Source organism: Lissotriton vulgaris, chromosome 4_1, assembly GCF_964263255.1.
Source record: "Lissotriton vulgaris chromosome 4_1, aLisVul1.2, whole genome shotgun sequence".
NCBI lineage: Eukaryota > Metazoa > Chordata > Amphibia > Caudata > Salamandridae > Lissotriton > Lissotriton vulgaris.
In genome coordinates this window covers 1,071,706,815-1,071,722,570 of record NC_141691.1, presented here as the reverse complement: position 1 = coordinate 1,071,722,570, position 15,756 = coordinate 1,071,706,815, and the positions used below count along the sequence as shown (strand labels likewise).

At 43.1% G+C, this 15,756-nt stretch overlaps 1 protein-coding gene across 1 annotated transcript in view; it reads left to right on the top strand.

The window, feature by feature from the left end:
• The window catches only part of DNAH5 (dynein axonemal heavy chain 5), a 5,605,957-nt gene that overhangs the window by 5,140,222 nt on the left and 449,979 nt on the right, over positions 1–15,756 (top strand). Inside the window, exon 62 of the mRNA XM_086967405.1 lies at positions 12,977–13,098. Within this exon, the coding sequence (XP_086823531.1) occupies positions 12,977–13,098 (122 nt within the window). The remainder of the gene's footprint in view (positions 1–12,976; positions 13,099–15,756) is intronic.

The following is a 15,756-nucleotide window of genomic DNA, read 5'->3' as shown; positions in this document are numbered from 1 at the left end:
CCTACCTTGATGACTGCTTGTTAAAGGCGGGCTCGCCCCAGACAGTTGTCAGCCACCTCCACACTACGGCTGACCTCCTGCACCTGCTGGGGATTTCCATCAATGTGCCAAATTCACACCTGTGTCCCTCTCAGAAGCTCCTCTTCATCGGAGCGGTTCTAGACTCAGCGCTAATTCGGGTTTATCCTCCCGAACAGCGGGTTCGGGATATTCAGGCTCTGATTCCAATCTTTCAGCCATTATCCTGAGTCTCAGTCAGGTTGACGCTGGGGCTGATGGCCTCCTGCATCCTTCTGGTGCATCACGCCAGGTGGCGGATGCAGGCTCTGCAGAGGGACCGGAAGTTTCAGTGGGCCCAGTATCAGGGCAACTTGTCCGACCATGTCTTGATCTCGCAGGGCACTGCAAGACAGTTGGAGTGGTGGCTCACGGACCGCGATTGGGTCAGCGTCAGATCCCTCTCCCTACCCCAACCGGAGCACGTAGTTGTGACGGACGCGTTCCTCCAGGGCTGGGGGGGCCCACATGGGAGAGGCGGAGATCAGAGGCCTCTGGTCTCCGGCGGAGTCCTGGCTACACATCAACCTTCTGGACCTGCGGGTGATCCAACTTGCATTGAAGGCATTCCTTCCCTCTGTCCTAGGGAGTGTAGTGCAGGTGTTCACGGACAACACCACTGTCATGTGGTACTTCAACAAACAGGGCGGGTGGGGTCGTGGACCCTGTGCCAGGAGGCTCTGCGCCTCTGGCAGTGGCTGGAACATCAGGGCGTGACCCTGGTGGTTCAACACCTGGCAGGTTCCTTGAACCCCAGGGCGGACAAACTCAGCCATCGGTGCATGATAGATCACGAATGGCGTCTGAACTCGGACGTGGCGCAAGGCCTCTTTCAGCAGTGGGGAGAGCGTTGGTTAGATCTATTCGCCACAGAAGAGAATGCGCAATGTCATCAGTTCTGCGCGTTGGAATTTCCAAGGGGGCCCTCGCTCGGAGATGCTTTTCGTCGTGTGTGGAGCTGCGGTCTGTTGTACGCCTTTCCGCCTATACCACTTCTGCCCAGAGTGCTGAAGAAGATCAGACGCGACCTGGCCCAAGTCCTCCTTGTGGCTCCAGACTGTGCAAGAAGATACTGGTATCCCGAGCTACTCAGCATGTCTGTCGATCCCCCGATTCGTCTGCCTCTTCAGGAGGACCTTCTGACGCAGCAGCAGAGGAGGGTCCTCCACCCGAACCTGTCCAGTCTCCACTTACATGCGTGGAGATTGAGCGGCGGCAGTTGAGGTCATTTAACTTGCCTCCTGAAGTCTGTAATGTGATTCTGGCAGCCAGGCGTCCCTCCACAAAATCGGTATACTCCTGCAGGTGGAACAAATTTGTGGCATGGTGCATAGCAAAGGCTGTGGATCCCCTTTCTGTCCCTCTTTCAGAGGGTCTCCTCTTTCTTCTTTCTCTTGCCCAGCAGGGCTCTGCACTGGGCACTCTAAAGGGCTACCTCTCTGACATTTCCAACTTCTTAAGGCTCCCTGATCAGCCCTCTTTGTTCAAGTCCCCAGTTGTAAATAGGTTTTTGAAGGGCATCACTCATATGTTCCGTCCTGTTCCTTTCGTGATGCCTCAGTGGGACTTGAACCTTGTTCTGACTTATCTGATGTGCGCTCCCTTCGGGCCACTTCATAACTGTCCTCTTCGTCTCCTTACTCTTTAAGACTGCATTCCTGGTTGCCATCACCTCTGCCAGGAGAGTGAGTGAGCTCCAGGCTCTTTCTTCTTAACCTCCTTTCCGTTCTATCCAACCGGACAAAGTTGTGTTGCGGATGCGACCCTCTTTCTTGCCCAAGGTAGTCACAGCCTTCCACATCCGGCAGTCCATCACCTTGCCCACCTTCTTTCCGCCTCCACATCCCTCGAAAGAGGAAGAGAGGCTCCACCGTCTGGACCCAAAACGTGTGCTCTCATTCTATCTGGATCACACACGCCAGTTCCGGGTGAATGACCAACTCTTTGTTGGTTACGTGGGCGCTAAGAAGGGATGGGCGGTGCACAAACGGACCATTTCTCTATGGGTCACCTTGTGCATCAAGGCGTGTTACTCTCTGGCTAGAAAGGAGCCTCCTGTGGGGCTACGTGCCCATTCTACTCGGGCCACGGCGGCTACTACTGCCCTGGGTCGGGGAGTCCCCTTGCAGGACATCTGTCAGGCAGCTACGTGGGCCTCACTGCACACGTTCGCAAGACACTACTGCCTGGACAGCCAAGTCCGTAGAGATGGCTTTTTCGGCCATTCCGTTCTCCAGGACTTTCTGGTGTGATCATTGGTTCGCAGACCCACCACCGGGGTTGGTATTGCTGGGGTATCTATTCTAAGGTAAGGAATCTAATACTAACCTTTTTCTTTCAGATGCACAAGTTACTTACCTTCGGTAACGATAGATCTGTAAGAAACAGTAGTTTAGTATTAGATTCCTTACCGCCCCACCCATCCTCCCCGTTCTGCGAACCGATATCTAGAGTTAAGGTCATCCCCTTTCAGGGCCCTAGTTTCTTGGCACCATTGTTGGTTTTTATCACGGCTCTGCGTTTCTGGCGCGAAAAAGCTATGTATAAGAACTGACGTCAGCGCGCGAGGGCAGCATCTAAGTACTCCGACGACGCCATCCCGGCGCCAACGACGCCGACGACGGACGCGGAGCCGCAGAAGACGCCTACCGACGAGCAGGGGTGCTGCTACGTAAAATTTACCGGATCCAGTCTGACGCCTGGGGATATTCTAAGGTAAGAAATCTAATACTAAATACTGTTTCTTACAGATATATCATTACCTAAGGTAAGTAACTTGTGCAACGCCATTATACTTGGGTTCGCCTCTGAAGGGTACAAATTCAATTTTAAGAAATCACGAATTGCCCACCTCAACTTCTTATTCTCAGGATACAAACTTTCAAGTGAAGACAAAAGCCAGGCAGCCAATTTTTTAGAGAAATGTGCACTGCTCCAACCTCCAAAAACTCTGAAAAACTTACAGTCAATTCTAGGTTTCCTAAATTTTGGAATAACTTACATTCTAAATTATGCAGAAAGGGTTAAACCTCTCTAGGAACGAATCAAACCTGATTTCAAATCAACTAGTTGGACTCAAAAACACACCGAAATTTTGCATTCAGTACAAACAGACATGTTAGCAACAACACATTTACAGACACGCGACAACGTGCGACACCTTGTAATCGGAATCATCCCAGGAAGATGTGGATTAACATACCTAACCTTTAATGAAGGTGAAAAGGTACCAATAGCATGTAAATCACACTGGTACACACAAGCTTAAATGAAATTCACTTCAACAGAAAAAATTTGGTTCAAACTGTAGTAGCAAAAGAAAGAGCCCTCGCACAGGGAAAACGCATAATGGCCGTTACCCCTGTACCTGCCTTAGAGGCAGTAACAAAAGCGAGCATTCCAAATGCAAAAGCTTTACATCCGAGATGGATACAATGGGTAATTCTCTTGCTGCAGCAGACGTTGAATACGTTTTTGACCCCTAATTGAAAACACAAGAATTTCTACAGTACGAACAAGAATGTCCTCTGCCCGTTGAGATTCTGCCTCTAGAACATTACGGATGTATAATTTATACAGACGGATCAGCACAGCCCGCAATTGGGGGTAAACAAGCCTATAGTGCTGCGTGTGCGATTGTTAAAGGTCGCTGGCGCGATGGTAAATTTCGACCCATGGTCACAAAAACTCAATCTCTAGGAGATTGTACAGCTCAACGAGCTGAACTACAGGTATTCAAGATGGCGCTTGAAAATACCGATCGCGAATTCCCCACATACATAGTGTGCGATTCATATTACTGCGTCCAGTCTTACAATGAATACTTGCAGAACTGGGTTCAAAATGGGTTAAAAGATGCAAAAGGTGGCACAAATAAGCATAAAATGCTTTGGGAACAAGTAGTTCTATTACAGAAAGAACTACAAAAGACTCACGTGATCTATACACTGAGTCATCAGCGTGATGGCGTTCACGTTGCAGGGAAGTCATCGGCTGATGAAGACGCGAAGGCAGCTGTGCAAATGGCTTCCGTAGCTGCAATCACACTTTCAAAAACAAAAATAGCAAAATAATGCAAGCTGTCACTGCTTCAATAAAGGACAGTGGTAAAACACTCCCAAAAGGCTTGCCACTCAAATACTAATATATAACTGATACAAATAATGTTCCTTTTGCTCAAATCCCTGGAGTGGCGGATAGAGTAATTCCAAACATGGAACACAGATTAGGACAAATCTTAGCAGCACCTGAAGGGCTCGCCTCTGCACACGCAAGTGTTTCCGCCTCAGTGTCGTTATTAAAACAGAGATACTGGTGGCCACGCATGAGGAAACAAACTAGAAACTATGTTCTAGAATGTGAAATCTGTCAAAAAAATGAAGGTTTCAACAGTGAAATGTCCTGCGCATACCCCCCTTCTAATTTCAGATAAACCTCTAGCGTGCGTTTACCTGGACCACTGTGGTCCCTTACAAAGGGATGGCAACTATAAGTATATCATGGTCGCAGTGGATTCCTGCACAAGATTCATTTGGATGTGGCCTCAGCGCTCAGCTGACGCCCAAACTGTTATAAAAGATTTGCGAGTCTTTATCAGCACATACGCAATCGGCACGCTACATTCTGACCAGGGTCCTGTGTTTAGCTCTCGAGCTTACAAGGAGGCCATGGCCAGTTTGGGCGTTGCATTACGGTAATCAAGTCCATTCCATCCTGAGGGAAATGCGGTAGTGGAAAGAAAAAACTGAGACATAAAGCAATCTATAACAGCTAGGGTATTAGGTTCGGGTGACGGGTGAGTCAAACGTCTAATAAGTGTCCAACGTAGTCTTAATAATCTGCTAAGACATTCTCTGGGTGGAATCACTCCATATGAAATGCTTTTTGGTACTAGAATGATTATCGAAGACCTCGATCGTCACACTTCAGTGGTAGAGCAAAAACCCTTTGATATCAAAGACCGTTTGGCTGTTTTGCAGGACTTAAATGAAACACAAAGAAGTCTGAGCAACATAATACAGAAGCCAATGACCACTGAAGAAAAACCACCTGTCCCAGAAAGACCTGTCTGTATTCCAAAGGTTGGGGATCTAGTCAGGGAAAAGATCGCTTTTAAGAAGGAATTTTGGCGTTCTTACAGAAAACCAGTACCTGTCTTGGCAATCCACGGAACAAGATCAGTGTTACTGCCACCCCTTGCTGGAAGAAAGGAGAACAGAGTTGTGTCCATCCCCCTGGTCAAACCACATCATGTGGCCGATAATAAGTAGTAGGCCCAGTGGACTCCGAAGTTGTAGCAGACAACCAAATCTTGCTACAATCCAAGAGGTTCAAACTGAGAGACTCATCACCTTTGATAAAGCTGCAGTGAGAAAAGAAGGACTATGCAATAAAGCAATGGAACTTGTGACTCTTGAGACCCAAATAACATTTTGTCAATACTCTCCTGTCTACAATGATATAGCCTCTGATTATTCTAATATGACAAAGGAAGAAGAAGCTCCAGCGATTTCAAGTAATCCGGATGCAATTCCAACAATTGACAGAACTGCCTCTGGCTATTTCATCAACTATGATACATTTTCTGAGGATCCCAGTGAGCTTGAAACAACGCCAGTAAATAAACATTTCAAAGAAAAAATAACAGAACTCTTTCATCAACTTGCCAAAATATACCTGGTTTCACCATGGGTTGAATTTTGGATTGTATTAGGTGTACTTTTTCTCCAAATTTGGCTCATTCTTGTTTTAAGTTTGGGAAAGCTGATAGATGGACAATATAGTAAAATGGACACAGCAAGTAAGAACATCAACTTGCTCCTAAAGCAACACAAATCATCTCATCGTGAACAAAGAGACCTGTCATCAGTGAACATCACAGCCGTCCCTATACCTGGTGGTATAGCATGGGACACTACTGATTATGACATTATGGCCCGGTGGAACTGTTGAAGATTCTACACCAATTCAAGGTTTCTTTGAGTGACTTTGTTTCACCCAGCACATTTTCTGATGATTGGGACTTTGAGACTGTTAATAACATGATGGCAGACTTGGAAATGTCAGCAAAATTTACAAAACATGAATACTTAGAAGGTTCATGAGATTATGAACAAATGTATTGTTTTAATCATTATGGTCATCATTATTTGCATAAATCTGCAAACCCTAGAAATGTTTATACTAATAATCAATGGGAACATTGTCCGTCGCCACCAAAGGGTAGCTGAAAATCATTTTTTGAAAAGTTTCCATATTTCTCAGGTTTTAATGTCACAAATCCAGAAACGTTTTACTTTAAAAATGTTAATAAGACAGGAATGAAAAATATGTTGACCAATACAAAGCAAATGTATTCTGCTGCCTTTTATGCTCAGCTGTCTACATTAGGTTTCGACTTTTGGAAAGACAACATTGAGACAAAAACTGTCTTGGGCACAAAAGACTGGCAGGTGCAAGGATTAGAAGCCTTGTTTAGAGCCTGCATCATCCCAGAACAAAAAATGTTCTTAAATGACAGTTCAACAAACATCTTGTCTTGGCATAGCTAAGATAAAGGATTTAAACAAACCGTCCATACCAAGGCCCACACCTGATAGTAATAGCACTACAGATGAGGAGGTAGACATAAATTATAGTTTACAACAGAACTAATCCTGATTGGAATAACTGGTTAATCTGGCCCACAGACACGAATAACTGTCAAGATAGATTCCTGAACAAAACAAAAGTTTTTACAGTAACTAGGCCAGATCCAAGATATACCCAGAGACAACATCCAGGGATAATAATTAATTACAGTGTAGGAAAACTATGCCATGAGTGGCTACAGAAATCCACACTTCCAGAAATTAAACAACACTTAACTTTACTTAAAGATGGCGTTGATTTGAGAGACTTCTTACTAGGACCTCGTAAACCAGGTCATAAACGTTTCATGTACGCCGGTATATAGGCTGGTTATAACGAAGCATGGAAAGTCACACAAATGGAAATTGCAGAAAGAATACGAGAAATTGATCTTATTAATTTAGAAAAACCTCTCTCTGTAGTGGACAATGGGTTAACGACTCTGTCCTCCAGAATGTATTCTTTGGAGAGCATAGTATCCTCTGCCATAGACATAATGGAACAGGACTTGCTAATGTTACAACATGGCCAGTCTCAATTCCGTTCTATAATGCTGCTAGGCTGGACGTTACAAAATCTCCGTTCAGGCTTCGTGCCATGGCGTCTAATCAACACCACGTCATTGTTTTCTGCATTTAACCTTACAGATAAACAAATTTCTTTGGCACAGAGTGGAGCAGACTATACGGTGCTGAGCATAGAAAAACTGTAAAGATTACCATTAAACGTTTCTGAGAAACCAGCCATTGAATGGATAATACATGGCACCATCACGAAACCAGTGACGATTTTCCAGTTTCAATATTGCTTGATACACATACCAGCAGGCCTGTATGAAAGGTTGGGTAAAGAATACATTAAGTCAACCTGGGATTTTCCATACACACACACATGTTGGAGTGGGGGAAAGGAAATATTTCTTAGTAGTAACAATTGCAAACATTCACTAAGCGGTACACTTTTGTGTCAAGGTATTAATTTGCACGTAGCCTGCGAGGGTTCTTCAAATAACCTTTCTTGCCACCTGCAGGGTTCTCCGGCAGCAGTGATAGATCCAGTTTTTAGGCAGCTATCCAATGGTAGCTACATAATGTTGAATGATCACAGCTGTTGTGGAATGATGCCAGGAATATCCTATCTCGTTAGTGTGTCAGCCAGGGTCACTTGTTGTATGCAAGTATTGTTTCCTGCAAGCAAGACAGACGGGGAGTCGCCGCTATGGCCTTCACTGAACATCTCTTCTATACGAATTGGTACTTTAAGCAGAATGAAAGCCATTCTTTTACAAAAAACTGTGCCACTGACCTCGTCCAGAGAGACGTATGATCTGCAAGTTGCAAGGTCCTCTGCAGAGATACATGCCCTATTATCAACAAATTGTCCTATACACTTCATAGAAATGTTAGGTCGTATCTTAAACATGTCTGATACCAGTGGTATTGCACATGTATTTAAGACAATTTTTTCGGGAATGTTAGCACCGTTTAAAGCAGTCCTAGGCATTTTTCCAAACTTCGTGCACTCTGTGTTCGGTGGCCTGCCTCTTGTCTTGGGACTCGTAGCAGGGCTAATATTTTTATTTCTTCTGCTCCGATATGGCAAGTCCAGTCCCCAGCGATACCCAGACTACCATGGAGAACGATCTCCTGGCCATGCTGTATCGTGACCATATTACACAGATTCTTGGCATGGCTCGTTTTAGAGATCTGAATACCACTTGGTTCCTTTTGTTCAGACCAATCTGACAAGATTGCATCTTACCTGTTCCACGATGCCTGCTTTGCGGAGAAGAATGCGCGTTAGACGTTTGTTTGACACTTCCATCAGAACTGCCAACGGATGTTGACGCTTTGCTTGGTTCGGTAACGGCTTGTGCATTGTGTTGCCCCCAACGGCTACCAATCCTGATGACCGCATTCATTGAGGTGTCACCGGCAATTCCAGCTGAGGGTGAGATACGTGGAACAACAGGCACACAGGTACCATCTACTTCGAACATTGCTAATGCGACTGATGCTGACGGCGATGCTTCTCATCTGTGTACGATTGCTCTACTTAATGAAGTAGTCCAACTTTCACCTACTATGGTAGACGATTTCTTTGCCAGCTTAGACGATTTAATGTTTTCTTCTGACACCGAGAATAACTTTTGAAATCTATCACACAGCGTTCCTTGAACTCTGAATTCAACCTTCACTTTTCAAAACAAATCTTCTAACTTTGGAACTCTATTTTTCTACTATTTTTGATTTGACTTTTTCCAAAATTTATCTCGTTTTGGGCACAAAGTAATCTGCTTAAAGTAGAACTATTCTTAGAGAACAAGAATTCCTTGAACACTTCCTAGAGACAATATTTGGCCTTGTCCTCAAAACAATAACAGTTTATATATTCTGCTATGGGATGGTCTCGACTTTTTTTTCTGTAATTAAGAGCCATTTCATAAATGTTATTTCATGATTCATTAGGTTAGCATTAATACTTTCATAATATATATTTTGTATGTAAACACTGTTCTCAAATGCGTACCGTTCCTATGCTCATTTTCATGTACAGCCTTTTCAAATGCATTTCGTGTATTTTGGGTGGGATTGTAAACACATGCTTAAGATATATTTTTGCTTAGAATTTAGTAATGTTAAACATAATAAAGTGGAGTGGGTGTTGTATAGCATTTTAGGATCCTAGTGTAATTTTCCCGATTCATGCCCTTATATAGAGATAAATCACCCTATCCTTATATAGGCATAAAAATCATAACCATATTTAGATATAGCTCATGCAGTCCAAATACGGCAGGGCTACTTTCACTAGTTCCGAAAATCCAAAACGATTTCTTGGAAAACTCGCCTTCAGCAGTCAGGGACTTCCCCTTGCTTGAATATTGATTTATCCAAGAACTCAATGAGTTTTCAAAGAAATGAGACTCTTTGATGACGGTATTATGTCCAACCTTACGTCAAACTCTGCACCTTCAAGGTATAAATATGCCCACACTTGCCCTAGCAAACACACAGTGGTTTGGAGGAGTTCGACTATCGACCTGCACAACACAGCTCGCCGCAGCAAGTGCCGAAGGAAGCTGACCCTCCAGCAGACGCACTGAGAGAGACTCTGTCTTTTCTCTTGCCGAGAAATCCAGCACCAGTGTTGCCAAGCTCCCCTTGCTGGGTGTTGGGAAATCGAGTCCTGAGAGAGAGATACCAGACCTCCTTCATTCTAAACCAAGGTACGGAGCTGATTAGACCCTTAGAGAAATCTTGGATAGATTTTTGGCCACAGAAAACTAAACTTAAGCTACAACTCACTTACTTCTTCCCTCGTACTAGACCTAGGATAGGTACATCGGGGTAGGCGTATTTTAGAAGCACCAGTTAAGTACTTTTAGTCATTGTTATTTATGTATGTTGTTTTATATGGCTTAGAAACCATACTATGCTTTTACTGTATTATTTCATTTTACTCTTCTTGCTGTACGCATTATACTTTACAGCCAGTATCACGATTGTAGCAGTTCATTTCTTCTGCATGAGAAAGAAGACTGTTCAATAAATACTTTTTATTGAAAACGCCCGTCTCTCTATTTCTCTGCACCTCTGGTGAAACGAAGCATGCATGATTGACTGGGGTGAAATATCTATTTATTGTTTCCTCGACTCTAGAGATACTTTTTATCTTGGGAAACAAAGTTGTCATGTTTATGCGCGTGTCAGAAACTAATCCCTTCATGTATATTCGAGAAAGTTTCTAGTAACCTCTGAGCTAGGTGGCACTCACAATTAAGTCTAATATATTTGATAGAGACCTAGTAGACATAAGTCCTACGTCAATTCTATAGTAAATATAATTCCAATGCGCAGAGCCTATTGGGAATATAGGAAATACACTACAGTATATCAGTTACATGTTTAATTTCTTGATTATATATTGCCATAACTTTCTGGTTTAAAATCTTAATAACGTTTTTTTTTAAAACAACAAAAAAAGGACAAAATCCTAACTTAGGACAAAATCCTAACTTAAGACTACTAAATGCCTTCTGTGAATACCAAAAGTAGTAAGTTTAGGATTTTGTTGTAAGTTAGTTCTGTGAATTGGCCCCCAGGAGTTTCCCCGCTCTATCCACCGATTCATATAGTCTGTGTTGTGTGGCCTGGATTTAAGACCGGACTTCCATGTCTGCCAGAGCCCAGAGTTCCCTATGTGTGACTTCTAGCTGCCTGAGTAGGGCTACTTCAGTGTCTGGGATAATACTGCCCTCCAGTTCTAGGAGTTTGTCTTCTAAATTTTCTATTTGCAGCATTTCCCCCTTCCGTTTTCGTGCTATAGTGTTTTTTAGTCTGCCCCGGAGGACAGTTTGTAGGCCTCCCAGAGGGTGGCGTCTGAGGACACTGAGCCCTCGTTCTCCTGAAAGAATAGCTTAGCTTCTGTTTTAACTACCCCTGTTACTGCTTTATTGTGCAGCTCCCATGCATTCAGTCTCCAATGTGAGCTCTGTCTGCACTCCCCTCCCCCAATTTCAGCCAACGGGCTAAATGATCTGAGATGCCCCTTGCAAGGTAGTCCGCCTCATCTATTGTCTGAATTTCACCTGACGGTGCGAAAAGGTAATGAATCCTGGGAAAAGTCCTATGCGCCCCTGAGAAATATGAATAACTGCGACCTAGTGCCAAAGGTCTGTCAATCCCAGTGATCTCACAAAATCAGCTAGTGGGGTAGGTACACGAGTTCCTGCAGCTGTACACAACCTATCTAAGCTTGGGTCCATAACATTGTTGAAGTCCCCTTCAATGATATGGGTGGAGGATCCTGAGTACAGTAGTATCTTGATGACTGCACCCAGCGTTTGGGGTTGTACCCGTGCTGGGGCGTAGACACTAAAAAGGGCGATCTCTTGCCGTTCCCCAAGTTCCCTGAACGGCTACATAGGTCCGGTCGGGGTCTACCCAGGTTTTAGTTATGTGAAAAGGGTGGCTATCCAACGCTTTCCCTACTGTTGCACTCTCCGGAGTGGGAATAGTCATTTTTATCCGTACGCTATCCAACGCTTTTCCTACTGTTGCACTCACTAGAGTGGGAATAGTAATTTTTACCCCTTCGCTATCCAACCCTTTCTCTACTGTTGCACTCTCTTGAGTGGGAATAGTAATTTTTACCCTCCTGCTATCCAACGCCTTCCCTACAGTTGCACTCTCTGGAGTGGGAATAGTAATTTTTGCCCCTACGCTATCCAATACTTTCCCTACTGTTGCACTCATTGGAGTGGGAATAGTAATTTTCACGCACCCGCTATCCAAAAAATTCTCTACTTTTGCACTTGTTGGAGTGTGAATACTAATTTTATTCTGTTAGATATGTAATATTTTACATTTTTCTATATTTAATGTAGTGTACTTTATTAATTAACATAAAAAGTATTACTTTAATTATTTAAATTATTATATATTATTTATTATTATATTTAAATAATAGGTTTATTTATATATATATATATATATGTGTAAATATATGTTTAAATTTTTTTTAAGTATTTTATAATTAAGATGAATAATTATTTTATAACATTATTAAGTAAATATATTCAAAAAAAATATTTTTTTTTACATTGTTTATTATTTTTACATTTTAAGCTTTTTTACATTATTTTAACTATGTTTTATTTAATTGTATTTATTATTTAAATACTTTTATAGTATTTTAAATACATTTAAAACATTCGATATTTTAGTTAACTATATTTTAACTATCGATATTTTGTACTTGATATTTTAGTACTTACCTGTTTGTAGATAGGGATTCTATATTCTGTCCCTCGATATTTTTGAATCGATATTCTGGGCAGTCGATATTCTGTCCCTCGATATTTAGTCACTGAACCGTCTCTTACCAAAGGTAAGTAACTTGTTGTATGTGCTCTAAGGTATTAGTGCCTTGTGGTTGGTTTTAGTATTGTGGGTCGGTGCAGCTGATATCAACTTGTTGATGACTCTAAAGCAAAATGGCCAATTAATGCAAGTTTAAAGTTGTGTTGTTGAACTTTTCAGATCCTATTACTGGCTGTTTCATATAATCAAAAGGCTCCAGGAATTTGAAAGGGCTGGATGGTGGATATTAGTAGATCCCTGAAGGTTTGTTCATTAAGTGTGCAGAAATCTGATGTTCTCCATTAGTTTAGGAATTATGACTATTTTGTACTCAGAAAAGAATTTTGATTTGTCTTATGTAAAGTAGACTTGCGCTGTATTGGGTAAAAGAGGCAAACCCTTCATTTCTTCATTATTTTTTCTAGGTGGTGCTTCCTTGGACCTTAAAGCTTGCCCACCAAAACCCTCAAAGTGGATCCTTGATATAACCTGGCTGAACTTAGTTGAACTGAGTAAACTTAGGCAATTTTCAGACATTCTTGATCAAGTAAGTTACATTGTATAGCTATAAACAAAAGTTACATTAAATCACACTTAGAGTTGTATATCAGTCAGTCAGTCAAAGAATCTTTATTCGATTTAGTTAAAAATCATACAAAGAGGATAAAAACATGTTTATACAAGTAAAACACAATTAAACAATTTCATACCAGTCAAATTAATGTGGTGAAATATGTAAGCTAATAACAAGTTTATAAAAGGATGTTAAAATGCAATTCATACGGGGAAATTTTATAATATCTTGCGTGATCTAGATCTAGCCGCCGCCAGTAAAAAGTTTGCCATACAAAATGTGATACGGATGTTACACAATGATTGAAGATAAAACATGGCTGGTCTCATCTGGGAGAAACCAGCTTCCCTTAAAACAGGTAACAAATATCTTTTTCTATGATCTGAAAAGAAACCACAAAACATAACAAAATGCAGGGTATCTTGAACAGAAAAATTATCACAAGTACAGGGCGGTGCTGACTCTGGTTTCACCCATGTGTTAAAACTTCCTAAATAAAAATGTATACGGTTAAATCTAAATTTGGTCAAAAGAAACCTGTGAAATGGCTTGGTGACAAAACATAAATAAGGTTCTAGTGCGATAGACTTGTAATAGTGTTGTCTCACTGCTGGCTTCTGCAGTTCCCTTTCCTCACGACACACTCTTGCCCTTATCATAAACTGTTTTTTAACAATGTCTACATCCTGTTTCTTGATGCCAGAAGGGTCTGTAAAGAGTTCCGGGTGGCCCAGTTCCGTAAAGGACTTCTTCAGGTAGGCCATCCACGGTACTCTACTACTGTGATCCAATGACATGACATCATTCATTATCCTGTGATTAAGAATTAGTTCTTTATTGAGTCATGTCTTTAGCCAATAGATAAAGGCGCTAAGTTTAACCTATCACAAACATGATCCAGACCCACTTCTGCATGTATGGAAAAAGTTGGTGTCGACTGGGGAACAGACAAAAGGGAATGTAAGAATCTATTTTCTGCCTTTTGGATAGTTTCCAGGCATACATTACCCCATAATGGTGCGCCATATCATTATTTAAAAGTCTTTGTAATGTATGCTATCATTAAAGCAATGTTATGCATGCTGCTCGTTGTACATATCTGCCTACTCTCTTGTACATTCCATTTTATACAGTTTAACATGAATATATAGTACATGATGCTGAACACTGTCAGGTACATGCTTCATATTTTTTGCATCTCACTCTCTGTTTAGTTAGATTTGATAATGATTCTTAATTCGTGTGTTCCCGTTTGTTTAATAAATCTGATAGAGATTTCCTGCTGCAGATTCCTCACTTTTGAATTTCCCAGGCATCAGGCTGGATCTGGAAACTTTTGCTGAGCAATACCCCTTGCGCACGCCATCGGGTGAGTCCATTCAGCTCTGTGTGACATTGTCAGATGTCGGTAGCGCCGGTTATGACGTCGCAAAGTCTATAAAGGCGCTACCCAGGCGCACAGATGTCAGTTATTTTTTTCCCTGCCAGTTAAGCGCCGATCCGGGAAGCGCCGATACTCTGTCCCTTTTTGACAGGTTTTTTTTCTCGTATGTGTGGGATGTCTTCAGGGGAGTCAGGTTTCAAGCCAGCCACCACATGATAGTTATTGATCCCCCATTTGGTTTGCCTTTGGTGTCTCAAGTGTGACCACGGCTTAAAGTCATGCTCTGACTGCCGGGCCATCACCCCGAAGGCCGTGAGGGAGCGGACGATGAAGCTCCTCGTGGTCCAGCAGTCGACACCATCAAGCTAGACTCCGAGGAGCTTCTGGTTCCGATCGAAAAAGAGGAGGTAGTGGGACCGCTCCCGGAGCCCTTAGTCCTCTTCCTTCCACTTGAAGTCTTGAGGACAGAGGTTATGAAGAGGAAGTCCAAGAGGACTTCATCTTCACCGCAGCTGTCATCCATCGACGAGAGAGGTAAGGAGCATTGACGCTCTAGAGCCGGAGCCTGGGTCGACTTAGCGCCTCCCTCCATCTTCGGGAGCTGGACCCGGAGCAACCCCAGCTCAAATAAAAGAATTGTAGGAGGTCATGGGCTGCGTATTTGAGCTAGCTGACCCCGTTGGTGAGCCCTCAGGTCCTACAAAGTCAGAAGGGGCCCCATCCGGTTCAACACTGTCAGCTCCAGCCACGGCGCTGGTGGGGCTTCATAGATCCGATCCCAGATCCGGGTTGACCTCCTCCGGTGTTGGACCCGAAGTTGGTGCCTGCTGCGCCACCGGTGCCCACCAGCAGCGCCAGCTCCATCCTCATTCTGATGACATGGAGCCGGAACGATGTCGCTCAACGGCAATTCCGGTACCGATTGAACCCAGGGGTTCTATGTTGGGGTCTATGGACTCTCTGGAACACCAGGAAGACTGCTGAACCATTGGACTGGAATAGGGAACTTGAGGAAGCCAGTGGACAGGACACTTCTACAGATACTGGCATGCTCTCTCCACCAACAGTGGCAATGGAGGAGGGGACATCCTATGCCATGGTGGTTAAAAGGGCAGATGAGGTCCTTAGACTAGAACTGCCCTCAGTGCAAGTCCGGACTAATCTCCTGACCGAAGTTCTACAACCTGGGGCTTACACTTCCGAACCCCTTTTGCCATTTAATGAAGCACTTAAAGATTTCCTACTAG